The sequence below is a fragment of the Stenella coeruleoalba genome, assembly GCF_951394435.1.
Source record: "Stenella coeruleoalba genome assembly, chromosome: 1".
NCBI classification, from domain to species: Eukaryota; Metazoa; Chordata; class Mammalia; order Artiodactyla; family Delphinidae; genus Stenella; species Stenella coeruleoalba.
Genome location: NC_137169.1, coordinates 153,309,137 through 153,325,221, shown reverse-complemented (window position 1 = coordinate 153,325,221; position 16,085 = coordinate 153,309,137). Strand labels below are relative to the sequence as shown.

At 37.7% G+C, this 16,085-nt stretch overlaps 1 protein-coding gene across 1 annotated transcript in view; it reads left to right on the top strand.

Annotated features, from left to right (window-relative positions):
* WDR64 (WD repeat domain 64) overlaps window positions 1-16,085 on the top strand; it is a gene marked incomplete at its 5' end in the record, with an annotated part of 149,491 nt that overhangs the window by 55,174 nt on the left and 78,232 nt on the right. Inside the window, 3 exons of the mRNA XM_079916450.1 lie at window positions 5,066-5,205; window positions 11,231-11,357; window positions 14,380-14,528. Coding sequence (XP_079772576.1) covers window positions 5,066-5,205; window positions 11,231-11,357; window positions 14,380-14,528 — 416 coding nt within the window. The remainder of the gene's footprint in view (window positions 1-5,065; window positions 5,206-11,230; window positions 11,358-14,379; window positions 14,529-16,085) is intronic.

Below are 16,085 nucleotides of genomic sequence, written 5' to 3'. Positions count from 1 at the left end.
TGGGGATTAATAAAAGGGAGCAGCCAGCTGCAAGTTTGTAAGGAGGGAAACATAGAAGAATAGCAGTTGCATTGATAATTACATAGAAATTGAGAAGAGGGTGCTTATATGGAGAAAGAATGCAAACAAAATTTCAATTTTGAACTTAAATACTTAAATATCAAGTGTCAATTAGACATCTGAGAGGATATTCCTACTGGTGATGGGTAAAGATCTGGCTGGAGATAGGAGCTGTTAAGGACTCCGTAGGCTACCTGTGTGTTGGAGAAGATGAGCTCCCAGAGGCTCCTCAAGGAGATCAGGGTCACCTTAAAGGAAACAAGGGACATGTAGACTTGAAAGATGTAAATGAGCAAAACAGAAACCCAAACAAATAAACATCAAGAAAATGGCCTATACTGGAGATCTGAACTTTAAAAGAGAAAAAAGATTTTAAAAAAGAAGAAGAAAGCCCTGCCATCAAAAACATCAACAAATATACCATTTGGTAAATGCTTAGAGTACACATATTCACTAAAGGAGGCGAGATGTTAGATGAATAAGTGCTATTGGCCCCCTTCCATGTAAGATTTCTTCAAATTTCTTCTCCCAAAACGCACACAGCAGGAAATATTTGGTTTCCTACAAAGAGTATCCTGCCTCAGCCTTGAGGTACACATAATGATAGCTGCACTTTCACTTCATGACAGGGTAATCTCCTTTGAGGACACGAAGTTAATTTTTTTTCAAGTACACTGTGCATTTAAAGTTTATACTTAAATCTGTCCTCAGCTTTGGGCCTGCCACAACACTTACTTAAAATTAGATTGTGGTTCAAATCTTATTTTTAAAAATTTTGTTGTAGTCTACTGGAAAGCAAAACTAATGAAAACAGTGAACTAGAAGATAGAAGAACTGGGTTTAGTCATGCCTGGCCACTAACCAACTGTATGATTTTCAACAATCACTTAATCTCTGCCTGGTGCTCATTTTCCTTATCTGGTAAAATGAAGAAGTTGGACTACATAAATTTTAAGATTCTTTTGAACGTAATACTCTGATACTATTGTTTTAAAAACTTCCTGTTCATGGGAGATAAACTAAATTGTCCTTTTGAAAAATTGGAGCCGAGTTTTCCAATTAGATGTTATTCAATATATAACCACAGCTTCGTGTATTCAGAAAAACAAAGCATTAACTGGTCACAAACCTACATTTCAGTTAAAGACATCAAGAAAAGAAAGAAAGGTGTCTGGATAAGAACCTGAAAAGCAATATGTGGGAGTCACGGCTTAGACTGGGGGCAAGTTTCCTGACACTCAATACTGATGATTCTAAGCACACACAGGAATCTAACTCTTTAAGCTGTACTAATTAAGGCTATCATGTAGAGAGCTCCATAATGAGATCTATAACACATAAGGGAACAGAAGAAATACTAAAATCAGATGTTTTCAATAAAAGAAGTAGAATGCTTGTATCATAATTTCCTGATCCCCCATTGCCTTTTCCTGACTATCTTGGCTCATTACTTGCTTGGTCCTGGCCGGAAGTCAGAAGGAGGGAGTAGGTGAGGGAAGGAGAGTATATTGGTGGTGAGAGAGTAAGCAGCAAAATTGCCTGAGAATCAGATTGCAGTGGATGCTGCATTCACCGCAGCTTGTCTTCAGTTAGATAAAAGCAATGACTTCCGTCCTGCTTCAACCTGAGCCCTGCACACAAAGCCTTTGAAAAAGTAGTACTTAAATACATGGCTACAGTGAGATTTGATTTCTAAAATCTGATTGTTCTGAAAGATGTGCTGTCACATTAATCTTAACCAATTCCTTTGGACAACCTTCGTTCCCACACAAAAGAATGCAAAACATAAGAATGGACCAGGGCTTCCCTGGTGGCTCAGTGGTTAAGAATCCGCCTGCCAATGCAGGGGACATATGTTCAAGCCCTGGTCCAGGAAGATCCCATAGGCTGCGGAGCACCTAAGCCCGTGCACCGCAACTACTGAGCCTGTGCTCTAGAGCCTGCGAGGCATAACTACTGAGCCTGCATGCCACAACTACTGAAGCTCATGTGCCTAGAGACTGTGCTCTGCAACAAGAGAAGCCACCACAATGAGAAGCCTGCACACTGCACCGAAGAGTAGCCCCCACTCACCACAACCAGAGAAAAGCCCGTGAGCAGCAACGAAGACCCAACGTAGCCAAAAATAAAATAAATTTTAAAAAATAAATTAATTAATTTTATTTAAAAAAGAGAAAAGGAACGGACCAACTTTTGTATACTTTGTAGTCTTAAGTATTTTAATCAGTTCTGGAAAAAAAAATGTGTTTGGTAATGTTTTGGGACTCAAACCACTTCAGTGCTTATGGATTAAAACATTTGACTCTCACTAACCTCAGTGTTAATTATTATAAGATCCCCATTTCAGCTTTGAAAACCTGCTAATTATAGTGTTTCTAGCACTCTTCCAAAGGCAAGAAAACATTTAGCAGTATGACTGACAAGCAGCTAATTCTTTTCACCATGTGTAATTTATTGAATTGCCACAGTTATGGAGCCTCTGTTAGTAGAAAATGGAAATCCTCAATAACTGAAAACACATTTTTCTCAGGAGAATACTCTTGTTGATTGCTCCATGTGCAGTATGTAGCAGCTGATGACTCAAAATATACTCTAAAAGCAGATTTGCTAAACATAGTTGAATGTGTTAAATGTGCAGGGACGTTTGATGAGCTTGAAAAAACAGAAGTTCTTGCAGAAGGAAAAAAAAAAAGCCAAACCAGGACAAGGTATTTCCTGAGCATTATTTTGTTGCACATCAAGAATTTTTTACCCAATAGTTGTCTCTACTGGCCATTTTAAGAATTAACCTCCTAATTTGGAAGGTCTAGTATATAAAAACAATTATCTGCCATCCCAACTATCTTGGGGACTCTGCATGCATTTGTTCATGTTTCATTCAACAAACATTTATTACACAGCTGCTCTGGACTAGACATGGTAAACCTCATAAAGATCAGGTTGAATTTCTAATATTCAAGGATTCAAAATCTAAAGTACAAATAAGGCATGTTTATAGATAGCTATAAATTGGAGCATGAGACAGCTGATTAATAATAATAATAATGCAGTTGAAATACTGTATGCATTTAGAGGTTAGTATTGTGTCCCTCTGTACATTCTGGGTCCAAAAAGTAGCCACACAGACTATATAAGGATTTCATTACTATCAATGAAAAGCAAGCAGAGCTGGAAGACCTCTGGTAGTAGATAATAGAGAACCTCTGGAAGATTGAGTTTCCTTCACAATGCATATTGAACAAAGTCCTTAGTTTAAAAGGCCTGGACATTTCTCAGGTGGCAATCATCTATTGAATCCTTCTGCATGTAATAGACAAGTCATAGATTTTCTTCAGGGAATAGTGGTCTTATCCTTCAGGAGTGACAGTGCCCATTTCAGCAGTTACCCTAACATTATCTAGGATGATTTATGGGCCTGAGGCTTAGGGTTCTGAACATATCTGAGAAACGTGACACTTCTTAGCCATAGACAGTGAAAAGCAAATCAGGCAAGATACTGCATTATTGGAATTACTCAGTTTTAATCATGTAACTGATAACCAATTTTACTGGGTCTAAAACAGTACTTTGTTTTATATCTGCTAATTGAATTGTTTGACTGTATCTTTTACCCATGATCTATTATAATTTTGATATTAAAAACTAAAAATAAAAATTTTATTATCATATATGTTTATACACACACATCTAGTTATATCATAAAAACTGACAGCTATTCACCAAACCTATATTATCTCTTACTGGATATACAGCTAGACCACATTTCCCAGACTAGAAAGTGCATTCAATATAGCATCCTGCAATTTCTTGATAAAAATACATTTTAAAACAGTGATTTTTGTATTTGGGCAACATTTATAATATATTTTTATTTGTGTATATTTTATGTGTGATAGTGATTTTTTTTGTTGTTGAGAAAAAGTATTTTCTGAAAATAATTCAAAGTATTTAAATATAAATGGGAAAATGTTATTCTTTTTTCCCCGTTGCGGAGCACAGGCTCCGGACGCGCAGGCTCAGTGGCCATGGCTCACGGGCCCAGCCCCTCCGCGGCATGTGGGATCCTCCCGGACCAGGGTAAGAACCCGTGTCTCCTGCATTGGCAGGCAGACTCTCAACCACTGCGCCACCAGGGAAGCCTGAAAAATGTTATTCTTAACTCTGAAAATAAAAAGTTTATTCGTGGGACTTCCCTGGCCATCAAGTGTTTAACACTCCTCACTACGATTGCAGGGGGAGCAGGTTCGATCCCTGGTTGGGGAACTAAGATCCTGCATGCTGCATGGTGCGGCCAAAAAGAATAAAGAAGTCTATTTGTAAGAGAGAAAAAGAAGTTAACAGTGACAACCTATAGGGTGTGGAACTAGGGATTATAAGGGAAAAGAGGACATTTTTACAATAATAATATCCTTCCATATTGTTTAAATCTTTCACTATGTACCTATATGATTTTAACAATTAATAAAATTTTATCTATGCCATGATAGTAATTGCATATAAATTTTGTATGCTCATGAGTATGTGCTAGAAGGGAAGATGGAAAAACAAAAACAGCTGATTTGTTATAATGGTAAAGATTATGTGCAATTTTTCACTTCTTTTGATTCCTTTTATTATTATAATGCTTGCATAATTTTAAAATGTAGAAACAAAAGAACAGCTGTCTTAAGTACTTTTGGGAAGTAAATAAAGTATAAATAATACATTAATGCATGAATGAGTAGGAAAGTGTTAAATCAAGAAAAGAACTCATAGAATATTTATGAGAATTCACATTTATATATGTAAATACAATTATTAAAAAACACTCTTGACAAGAAGAAGCAGATCCAAAACAAGGCTAGACTCTTAGCAAGTCAATCATAGACAACATCCTGGAAGAAACAGACTGTGATTTGATATTAGAAGAAAAATAAGGATATGATTAAGGGTGAGAGAGACTCTTTAAACTGTGACCACCTGCAACTCTGAGAAAATAAATAATCTTCACGTGTCCTTCTTTCAGGAGATGATAAAGTGCTCCGGTTGTGGCACCCCAATATCAGCACCAAGCCAGTGGGGAAACTTGTGGGGCACATGTTCAGTATCACCGAGATTGTAACAAATGAGACAGACCAACATGTCATCAGCCTATCTTCTGCAAAGGTAACAAAAAGAAAACAACAAAAATGAAACAGAACAATTCTTTCCCTTAAAATCAACTATTGGAAAACCTAGAATACATACAATTTTTGACTGAAACGGCTGATAGTCACTGAGAAAAATATTGTGAATTTGGATAAGGAAATGATAAGTCACTGTGCTCTGTTTCTATTGATTTCAGCATAAGAAAGAACATATTTAAAGACAAGAATAAAAGGAATACAACATTAGAAAGAGAGCCTATCCTCAATAGTAAAACACAATATAGCCCTCCCATGATCATTAAAGACAGAAAAAATAAGGATTTCTAGACATAGATAACAAACTTATGGTTACGAAAGGGGAAAGGGAGTGGGGGAGGGATAAATTAGGAGTTTGGGATTAGCAGATACAAACTACTATATATAAACTAGATAAACAACAAGGTCCTACTGTATAGCACAGGGAACTATATTCAATATCCTGTAATAAACCATAATGAAAAAGAATATGAAAAACAATATATAATGTATAACTGAATCACTTTGTTGTACACCAGAAACTAACACAACATTGTAAATCAACTCTACTTCAATTTTTAAAAAAGCAAAGAAGGAACAAAGACAGATTTCTGTTGTTATTGCTATGACTACACAGTGTTTTAAATGTTCTAAATAATGTTATAAAAAAAGAAAAATGACTTACAACTATTAGAAATGAGGAGACTGCATATTTGCAAATAATGTGATTGCTGGAAAAATTCAAAAAGTTTTAGAGCATATAAATTTGGTAAAGTGGCTGGTTATATTGATAGTAGCAATTTATAAAAATAAATTTCTGTGTAAGAGCAGAAACAGAAAACAATGGTCAAAGGGGTAGTAGCATTCACAAGAGCAAAAATGTATGCAATGCCTAGAAATAATCTTAACAAGCAATATTCACTATTAATATTGTTAACTATGAAGTTATTCTGAGGTACTTTTATTTAAGAACATGAATGTAGGGACTTTCCTAAATGGGAGTATTATACTGTAAAAGATACTCTCCATCAAATTAAGCTATACACTTAATGTTATTCAGGATTATTTGGACATTAGTTTGCCAAATTTAATGTAAAAGTGTTGACATAAAAGAATATCCTAGAAACTTTGGAAGATATGATTACAAGATGACACTTTCCCTATCAGATATTAAAAATTATAGTAAAGCCTCAATAAATAAAACAGAACAGCAGTCAATGCATCAGTAGACACATCTATGAAACAAAAGAGAAAATTCACACATGAGTGTGAATGGGAATTTCGTATATGATAAAAGTAGCATTTTAAATCTGTGAGCAAAGGATTGTTTGTTCATTAAATGTTGGGAAAACTGATTAACTATATTAGGAAACAATAAGTAATCAGATCATCATTTCACAATTAACAACAAAATGCATTCCATACGGATTAAAGATTTTAAATGTAAAATATAAAACCTTGGTAGTCCTAAAATTTTCCAGAAAAAAACACAGGTGAATATTCATGTAGCCATCAGGTAATTCCTAGGCATAACACCTATGGCTGAACAAAAAAAATAAATGCGACTACATAAACATTCAAACTGTAAATTATTATAATAGCTATCATTTATCAAATGCTTACTAAGAGGCACACACTGTGCTCATTATTTTACATCACAACTTACTTGATGCTAATAACAACCCTGTAATTATCTCAATTTTGCACATGTAAAGGAAAATGACATCTAAATAACTTGCATTAAATAAGTGTAGCCGGGCTTCCCTGGTGGCGCAGTGGTTGAAAGTCCGCCTGCTGATGCAGGGGACACGGGCTCATGCCCCGGTCCGAGAAGATCCCACATGCCGCGGAGCGACTGGGCCCGTGAGCCATGGCCGCTGAGCCTGCGCGTCCGGAGCCTGTGCTCTGCAACGGGAGAGGCCACACCCGTGAGAGGCCCGCGTACCGCAAAAAAAAAAAAAAAAAAAAAGTGTAGCCAATCCTGTATCTGTCCTGAGCCCAGACAGCCTTCTTTTACCCATAAAAAAGGATAAAGAAAGACAGCAGAATGGGGAAAAATGCAACAAAAATGACATAAACTGGAATAATATTCTTAAACAAACAAAAAATGTTAACAAATCAGTAGGAAAAAAGGAGGAGGGAAGAGGGAGATGGCAAAGAATACAGACATGTTCACATAGTACTATTGGGGGTAAAGCTGGCAAAAATTCGTGGGCTAATAAAATAAATTTTTATTCTAATAAAATAACCAGGGGCTTCCCTGGTGGTGCAGTGGTTGAGAGTCCCCCTGCCGATGCAGGGGACACAGGTTCGTGCCCCGATCCGGGAAGATCCCACATGCCACGGAGCGGCTGGGCCCGTGAGCCATGGCCGCTGAGCCTTCGCGTCCGGAGCCTGTGCTCCGCAACGGGAGAAGCCACAGCAGTGAGAGGCCTGCGTACCGCAAAAAAAAAAAAAAAAAATCATCATCATCAAAGTGCCCAGAGATCTATGTTAAAGGATATTCATTGTGCTATTGCTTATATTGGTTTAAAAAATAAAAAGGAAGGGAAATATTAGGGAGTGAGAAATTCAGTGTCTAAAAATAAGGCTTTTATCAGTAATTTATTTATTTTCCCTCAGTTTTACTGAAATATAATTGACGTATAACACTGTATGAGATTAAGGTGTATGGCATAATGATCTGACTTACATACATCATGAAATGATTACCACAATAGGTTCAGTGAATGCTCATTATCTCGAGACTGTCGTACTAAGTGAAGTAAGTCAGTCAGAGAAAGACAAATATCATATGATATTGCTTATATGTGAAACCTAAAAAAATGATACAAATGAACTTATTTACAAAACAGAATGGAGTCACAGATGTAGAAAACAAACTTACGGTCACCAGTGGTGGAGCGGGGGGAGGAGGGATAAATTGGGAGATTGGGATTGACATACACACACTACTATATATGAAACAGATAACTTGTAATGACCTACTGTATAGCACAGGGAACTCTACTTAATACTCTGTAATGGCCTATATGGGAAAAGAATCTAAAAAAGAGTGGATATGTGTATAGCTGATTCACTTTTTAAAAAAGGTGGAAAACCCTAAAATAAAGTCTTTTAAACAGGAAGAAATCTTTTTTAACTCTTAAGTTCATAAAGATATCCTCCTCTAAAATTTTCTAAAAATTATAGTTTCTTTTTAATATTTAGGGGCATGTGTCTGTATGTGTGTGTGTGTGTGTGTGTGTCTATATGCTAGCTCCTCCACATCTGCAACCATCTTTCACATAGCCCCTTGGGCCCCAGTCTAGAAATAGGTCTAGTCCCTGAGCCAGAGGTTGCCTTGGTTTAGTTTCTGGTCAGAAGGCAGCGTCCCTCCCTTTCACTGATCTTACAACTTTCATAAACTATGCCTCCAGATGAAAATAGAGCACAGCCTATTGCTTCTCAGTCTCCTTTTCCTGAACTGGGAGACCTGCTCTGGGTGCTGCCATGGAGTAGTGATAGTGCTTTTGGTCCTGTCTGCCCTGCAGGAGCTGCTCCCCTGATGCCACTGTCTGTTCCAAACAAGTGCCCAGGCTCTGGCTGGAGCCCACTCACTGCTTTGTATGCCTCTCTTAGTTGGATCTGTAGAGATTATATATCTTGCTTTGAAGCCTTGCTATTTCTTTTTCCTCTCTCTTTTTATATTTTCTCTACTATTTCTCTGTGTTTGGAGAAGAAATGGCAGAGTGAGGCATAAATTTATTGCAGTATTCTGACCTGAACTCTAACTCTTTAATTCTCTTTATGACAGATTTAAAGAAAGAGTAACAGTTAGCTAGATAGAGAGGAAATAGTAGATGATAGGAAGAGTATGTGTGAATGCACATAGACAATAAAGAGAAAGATGTTTTGGAAATTGGAAGCAGTTTGGTATGACAGTAACTAAGACAGCCTATGGGGAGAGGGCAGCAGAAAAACCTAGAGGAGAGACGCAGCAGAATGAGTCTTTGTGCCTTCTGCCAGCCCAATAATCACCACTTCCCTAAAAACCCACAAAAGACCTAAAGAACTGAAGAAAAGAGAAATATGATAAAGAAAATAGAATCACTCCATAGAGTGATTTGAAACATCACTGGTTTCAAAACATGTTCACACCAATTCATTGAGGTGGAGAGTACTGGTGTTTCATGTCCATTCTAGAAACAAGAAAACCGAGGCTTAAGGAATTTAAATGATGGGCTAGAACTGAAACCCAAAACCTCTTTTGCTTCATCCCTTGTTCTTTCCTCCAACCACAATTCTGAGCATATACAGGTACAGTAAAAAGACTGCCAACCATGAAGTATCTCAGCCAAAACTATAGAATCAAAAATAGTTACGGACTTCCCTGGTGGTGCAGTGGTTAACAATCTGCCTGCCAATGCAGGGAACACAGGTTCGAGCCCTGGTCTGGGAAGATCCCATATGCCATGGAGCAATTAAGCCTGTCCGCCACAACTACTGAGCCTGTGCTCTAGAGCTCGCGAGCCACAACTACTGGGCCCGTGAGCTGCAACTACTGAAGCCTGCACACCTAGAGCCCATGCTCCACAACAAGTGAAGCCACCGCACCGCAATGAAGAGTAGCCCCCGCTCGCCGCAGCTAGGGAAAGCCCATGCACAGCAACAAAGACCCAATGCAGCCATAAATAAATAAAACAATTAGAACAGAGATAAATTTCTTTGGCTCTCCTTGATTCCACTTTTAGATTTTTCCCCTACTTGTCTCTCTGAACCTAATTCATAAATAGACCCTGAACTTAAGTTTATAAAGAGTCCATTACACTTGCTTACTCTGTGATGCAAACACTGATAAATTTCAATGTTCTAGCTAATCCCCAAACTTGTATTTTTATGAGAACAAAAGAAGTAACTCCCAGTTGTACATGTTCTGAGTAATAGTGGCCTACAGAGTGTATAAATGTAAGCCAAAGCTCCTAATCACATGATTTTGACACTTTTATGCTTCTACATATAAGGACCAACCTGCCTTCACAATAGTGAAGTTTCTAATTTAATTAACCAAATTCTAAGTGTCTCAAATAAGAAACCAGTATCTCTGTTAACAAAACTACTTATCAAAGTTTTATATGTAGTTCTATAAAATTATCACTCATTTATTCAACAAATATTCCAATTTAATTAGTAATATATAGTGATAGGTAATATATATAATGACTCTTATAATATAAAAATATTATTTAATGCTGTTGCATGCTAGGAAACATAATCCTTAATCAAGTCACACTTTTTTTCCTGAAATCAATCACACTAACTTTCTAAAAAAAAAAAACAAACAGAATAATGAAGAATACTAATTTCAAGTGACAAAGTAAACTTGACCAAGTTGTGCTGAATCTGTACTTTCCTGTTCTTTCTATTATATCAACACATGTTCTATCTGAGTAATGACATAGTTCTGTTTCCTTCCTCAAAGGAGAGCTCTAATAACCTATTTTCCTATACTCTTCCTATATCTACACCATCCCTAAAAACTGCTTTCTGTAATTCTTACATCCCTAGACAGGAAGAGGGGAGGGTTCTTCGAAACCTCATTTAGTAAGATTTTCTCATCTTCTTAAGTCATGGAAGAGCAATTTGAAACCCTCCACCAAAACTATGCCTTCTCTCTATTTTCTAATCCACAGTGTAAAGAGAAATATGGCTTCAGTTCAACTGTTAATCATGGCCAGTCCTTTATCATGCCTCCAAATTCTTAAAGGATAATAAGTACTATGTCTTTCTCCTCTCTTCTGTAAGGATAGAAAAATCTAGTTCCTATAGGCAAACTTTTAGTCACTGCTTTTATTTTCTTCTGATATTAATGAATAACAATTGAATCAAGAACCAAATTAAAGTTTAGCAAATGAGTGCTCATATGTAAATCATAATTTCCTACAAGTTTTTAGGAGCATATTGTAGACTCTAAAAATGGTTCACCTAAATAGCTTTGAGTAGGGAAAGTAAAGTGGAAAAATGGTGACCAGTGTTCTTTATCCCTCCAGGTTTTCAGGGTGTGGAATATACAGACTCTTTCACTATTACAAGTCTTCCATGATAGCCAGGGAGGACCAGGAGACATGCAGATTTACTCTATGGTATTTGATTCCAATCATGGCATGCTTGTTACAGGTAAGTGCACCCAATTAATGGCACACAAAACTCATATGTTGATGTTTTACCTTTTTTTAACTAGCACTTTATCACTGACTACAAGAGAAACAAAACTAGATGGGAAATTTATAAACTGTGATTCCTCACAATCGGTAACTGAATTCAATCCTGTTCCTTCCTATCTTTCTATAGCTTGGTGGATGAGGTCTTGAACCTAGGAGTCAAGGTGGTGGGGTTAAGCAGAGAAGTGGGATGAAAGCTGCTGCTACACGTAGGGCAAATCCAGCTCTGTCTTGACCATCAGGAGCAGGAATATGATGCATCTTAGAGTGGCTGCACCAGCATGCTGAGTCAGTGCCCCTTTTCCTCAAGGAGGCAATTTGGCCCCATGCACTCTGGTACTGAGACAGTTACTCGGTGAGGAGTGTGTTGACCCTCCCACTTCTAGACAAAGAACAGTGGAGAGAGAGGATAGAGTCCTGAATGACAGAACCCCCAGCACTGAGGCCAACAGATTTGTTGTCCCCTTTTCCTGCTGCCCCTTAGAAAGGTGCTGACTAAAGAGACAAAAGCCTCTGTTTGGCATTTGGGTTGAACACTATTTACGTGCCTGCTCTCAGAAGAAGGTTTAGAAGAAATGAACGGTATTGACAATACTTATTCTTTCTGGAACATCAACCCAGAATGCATTTCCTAAGCATTTTTCCACTGACTACCTGCTCTGAGTTCCTGTGGGATTAATTAGGGCAGAGGAATGATTGGTGATATTTCTGCTGGTAGAGAATATAATTATTTTTTAACTTTTGGGTTTTTTTCTGGATTAGAAGTGAAATAGCACTTCGTGCTTGATAGATAATTTTCCACCTTGTAAAACAGAACTTACTTCTAGTTGTAAGTACCCCTCCTCTATACTACCTCCTCTAAAAATAACATAAAAATGACTACAAGCAAATTTTCTCTTAGTGCCCCAAACTGCATGTTTGATTGCTGGGCTCAGCATCTTCATCCCATTTATCATCAGAGTAACTAAAGACTCAAGTATCAAGGTAATAAGAAAAACACAAAAAACAATCAGAAAATAAAAGATGCATCCCAATATTATGTAATTCTGATAGTATTCTGCTTACAAAAGTATAGAGCTTTGTGTATTGCTTAATCACTAAAATTGCATACGTTGACTGCAACCATCAACTTGACATCAGAACTGCATGAAGCTTATCTCTCAGATTTTAATTTGTGCTTTCATTCAAATGAAGCAGCCATAGTAATCTTCTAAACCCCAATGACAGCAACACAACATTGTAGAATATGTTGTTGTAACTGTCACCATTGTTGTTGTTATTGTTACTCTATTAAAACAACTACCATTTGATTAGTTCTTCCACAAAATGCTTTCATGGATTTTATTTCACTTGATCTGCACAACCACCACTTAAGGTAGGAATTAATATTTATCTTATTTTATAAATGTCAAAACTGAATATTAAATATTTCAACTGACTAGTAGAAGGATACTAGTTGAAACATAGAGCTGGGATTCAGTCCCAAAGCTTCTGACTCCTGGATCCACTTTCTTTCTTTGTACCACATTGTTTCCATAGTAGTTGTGTATCTAGCCAAACGTGTAGAGCAGGGGTCCCCAACCCCTGGGACACAGACCGGTACTGGTCCATAGTCTGTTAGGAACCGGGCCACACAGCAGGAGGTGAGTGGTGGGCGAGTGAGCAAAACTTCATCTGTATTTACAGCTGCTCCCCATTGCTCATATTACCTCCTGAGCTCCACCTCCTGTCAGATCAGCCGCGACATTAGATTCTCATAGGAGTGTGAACCCTACTGTCAACTATGCATGTGAGGGATCTAGGTTGTGCACTTCTTATGAGAATCTAATGCCTGATGATCTGAGGTGGAGCTGAGGTGGTGATGCTAGTGCTGGGGAGTGGTTGCAAATACAGATCATCATTAGCAGAGAGGTTTGACTGCACAGAGACCATAATAAATCAGTTGCTTGCAGACTCATATCAAAACCCTACCAGTGAATGGCAAGTGAAAACAAGCTCAGGGCTCCCACTGATTCTGTATTATGGTGAGTGTTATAATTATTTCATTATATATTACAATGTAATAATAATAGAAATAAAGTGCACAATAAATGTAATGCACTTGAATCATCCCCAAACCATCCTCCCCTCCCCAGTCCATGGAAAAATTGTCTTCCACAAAACTGGTCCCTGGTGCCAAAAAGGTTGGGGACCGCTGATGTAGAGGATTACCACTTGTTCATAAGCATAATATCTAACTTTGTTGTCAGTTTGGATAAAGTCAGTTACAGTCAGTGTAATGTCAAAGAACCTATGAAGGCGTTCCATGTGTTGTTTGATTACCTGGTTACCACATCCTTCTCATATTTCCATCCAGACGTATTTGAATTGAGAACTACTACCAGAAGAGCCACCTCCATTCCTCTTTAACACATGAGTAGACTTTATCTTAAAATTTAAACACTTTAGATGGTCCTGGACTTTTGTTTGTTGGGAATAATTTTTTATTATTACAGATTCAATTTTATTACTGGTAAAAAAAAAAAAATTTAAACACTTTAAGAAAGTGTTTATTAACTCCTGCTGACAATTTTGCTGCTGTTTGAGAGACTTCTTTGGAGAGACTAGAGAAAACCAATATGAAGGGTCAGCCTTTGGTAGCTTAATCTCCACTTCACTAAGTAGACTATAAAAAATAGGAAAATAGTGGTCACTGAAAAACAGATATCAAGGAAGCCCAAATGCCCTACACTTGAATATTAATGAAGCCCCAAATGAATACTTTTCTCTGGCTGAATCATATTTGTTTTATTTGTCAAAAATATTTTTGAAGAAATGGATGTATTTTCACCTCATTAGGTTTCCTAGGCATTAATAATCTCACTGATATTAATAATCTCACTGATCAACTATTTGCAAATGCAACTGGTTGAATAAAATCCTTTGTGATTCAAATCTTCTAATATTGGGTATTTATGAGATTCTTATTTCTGTTCCAGGATCTAGGGTTATGGACATGTATCCTTTGACTAGGATGATACAAGATGCGAAACGGGTTCCTCACACCCATGAACGAGAAATCAATGTCATGCTTTACAACAAATATTTTCACCAAGTACTTACTATCTGCTCTGAGTCTTTAATTAAGGTGAGTACATATTGACTCTTCAGGAAGAAAAAGCGAAAGAAGATAGAATTTTCTCTTCTTATAGGCAAGTCCTTAAGTGACTAAATAAATGTAATGGCACATATGATGGAACCCTACATTAGAGCTATTTTTAAGCTTTCATGAACACATGAAAAACAAGCATTTTAATCCAGCTCATACTGCTTGTTATTAAGCTACACACTCAATTAAAAAATGAAGGTAGTCTTTACAATCAAAATAGGAATTTTAAGGGAAATATATCCAGGAGAAAAAACTAGTGTGTGTGTGTGTGTGTGTGTGTGTGTGTGTGTGTGTGTGTGTGTGTGTGTGTGTAAACTTTTTAAGCTGAGCCACGGGAAAGAGAATGTTAAGAAGGAAGGGGAAGAAATGTATAGATGTTTCCTATAACCCCTATAGGTGCAGGACATGGAACCTTATGGTGCCTTAAATCTATGATCTTGTTTAATCCTTGTACTAGTTCTCTGTGGACAGATAAAGAGTTCCATTTTAAAGATGTGGAAATTAGGACTCAGAGATCAAGGCAACTTGCCCAAGTTCATATAACTAGTAAGCATTGTGGCTGGGATATGAACCCAGGTTTGCCTGAGGTGAATACCCAAGTCCTTTCCTCTGCAATCCTCAGGCCATGTCATTAATGTGTTCCCTAAAGGCCAGAGTACTTGACCATCCTAACTGTATCTGTAAATATGACCCCTGAAGTCATCTAGCAGTGATGGCTGGAGGTGTGTACTTCCAGTGTTTATCCTTTTATTTCATGCATGCTCTCCAAAAGGAGACACAGGGAACCGGAGAAAGCCTTCATCTGGAGACTCCTCAAATGCCCTCTCAATTTTGACCTTCTGTGCTTATCTGCTAGAGACTTCCTCTGGCCCAAATCTCCTAAGTTCATTTAATTATCAGTTATTTCTGATAATGCCTACAGAATAAGTAGAGGGAAACTAAAACTAAAACCTGTCTGTTTTCATAAAATACTGACCTCTTAAGGAGAAAATGTCTTCCCTGCAAGGGGAGAAGGGGAAAGGAAGGCATCTAGGTGAGTTTTCATACCTGATTGGTTGGCAAGGGATCATACTTTAGGCCAGGAAATGGGTGGCCTCTGAGACCCCTTCATGCAGTGGCCCTCATTCTTCATTCTCCCTTCAGGACCTCAGCTATACCCAGTGACACACAAAGGTTAAGAGCATGGACTTAAGGTCCAGACTGGCTTCTTTCAGATCTTGGCTCTGCCACAGCTCAGTCGGGGGCCCTTTGTTATCTGGTCTCCGGACTATTTATTACATCAACTACTCCTTCTCCCACTTGCCCTCTTTCACTCCAGGTGCAGCAACTGACTTTCAGTTCCCTGGAGCAACAGTGCACCTTCCCATCTCTGGCCCTGTGTTTACACTGTCCCTGTCCCCAAATATCTTGAGTATAAACTGTGTTGCCAGTTCAATTTTATTGTTTACTGACAGTCTAACATACACCTGACAATGGCAGATACATGAAAAGGGAAAGATTCAGACTGAAAGACTGCAAGTCTAAAGCTTCTACTGC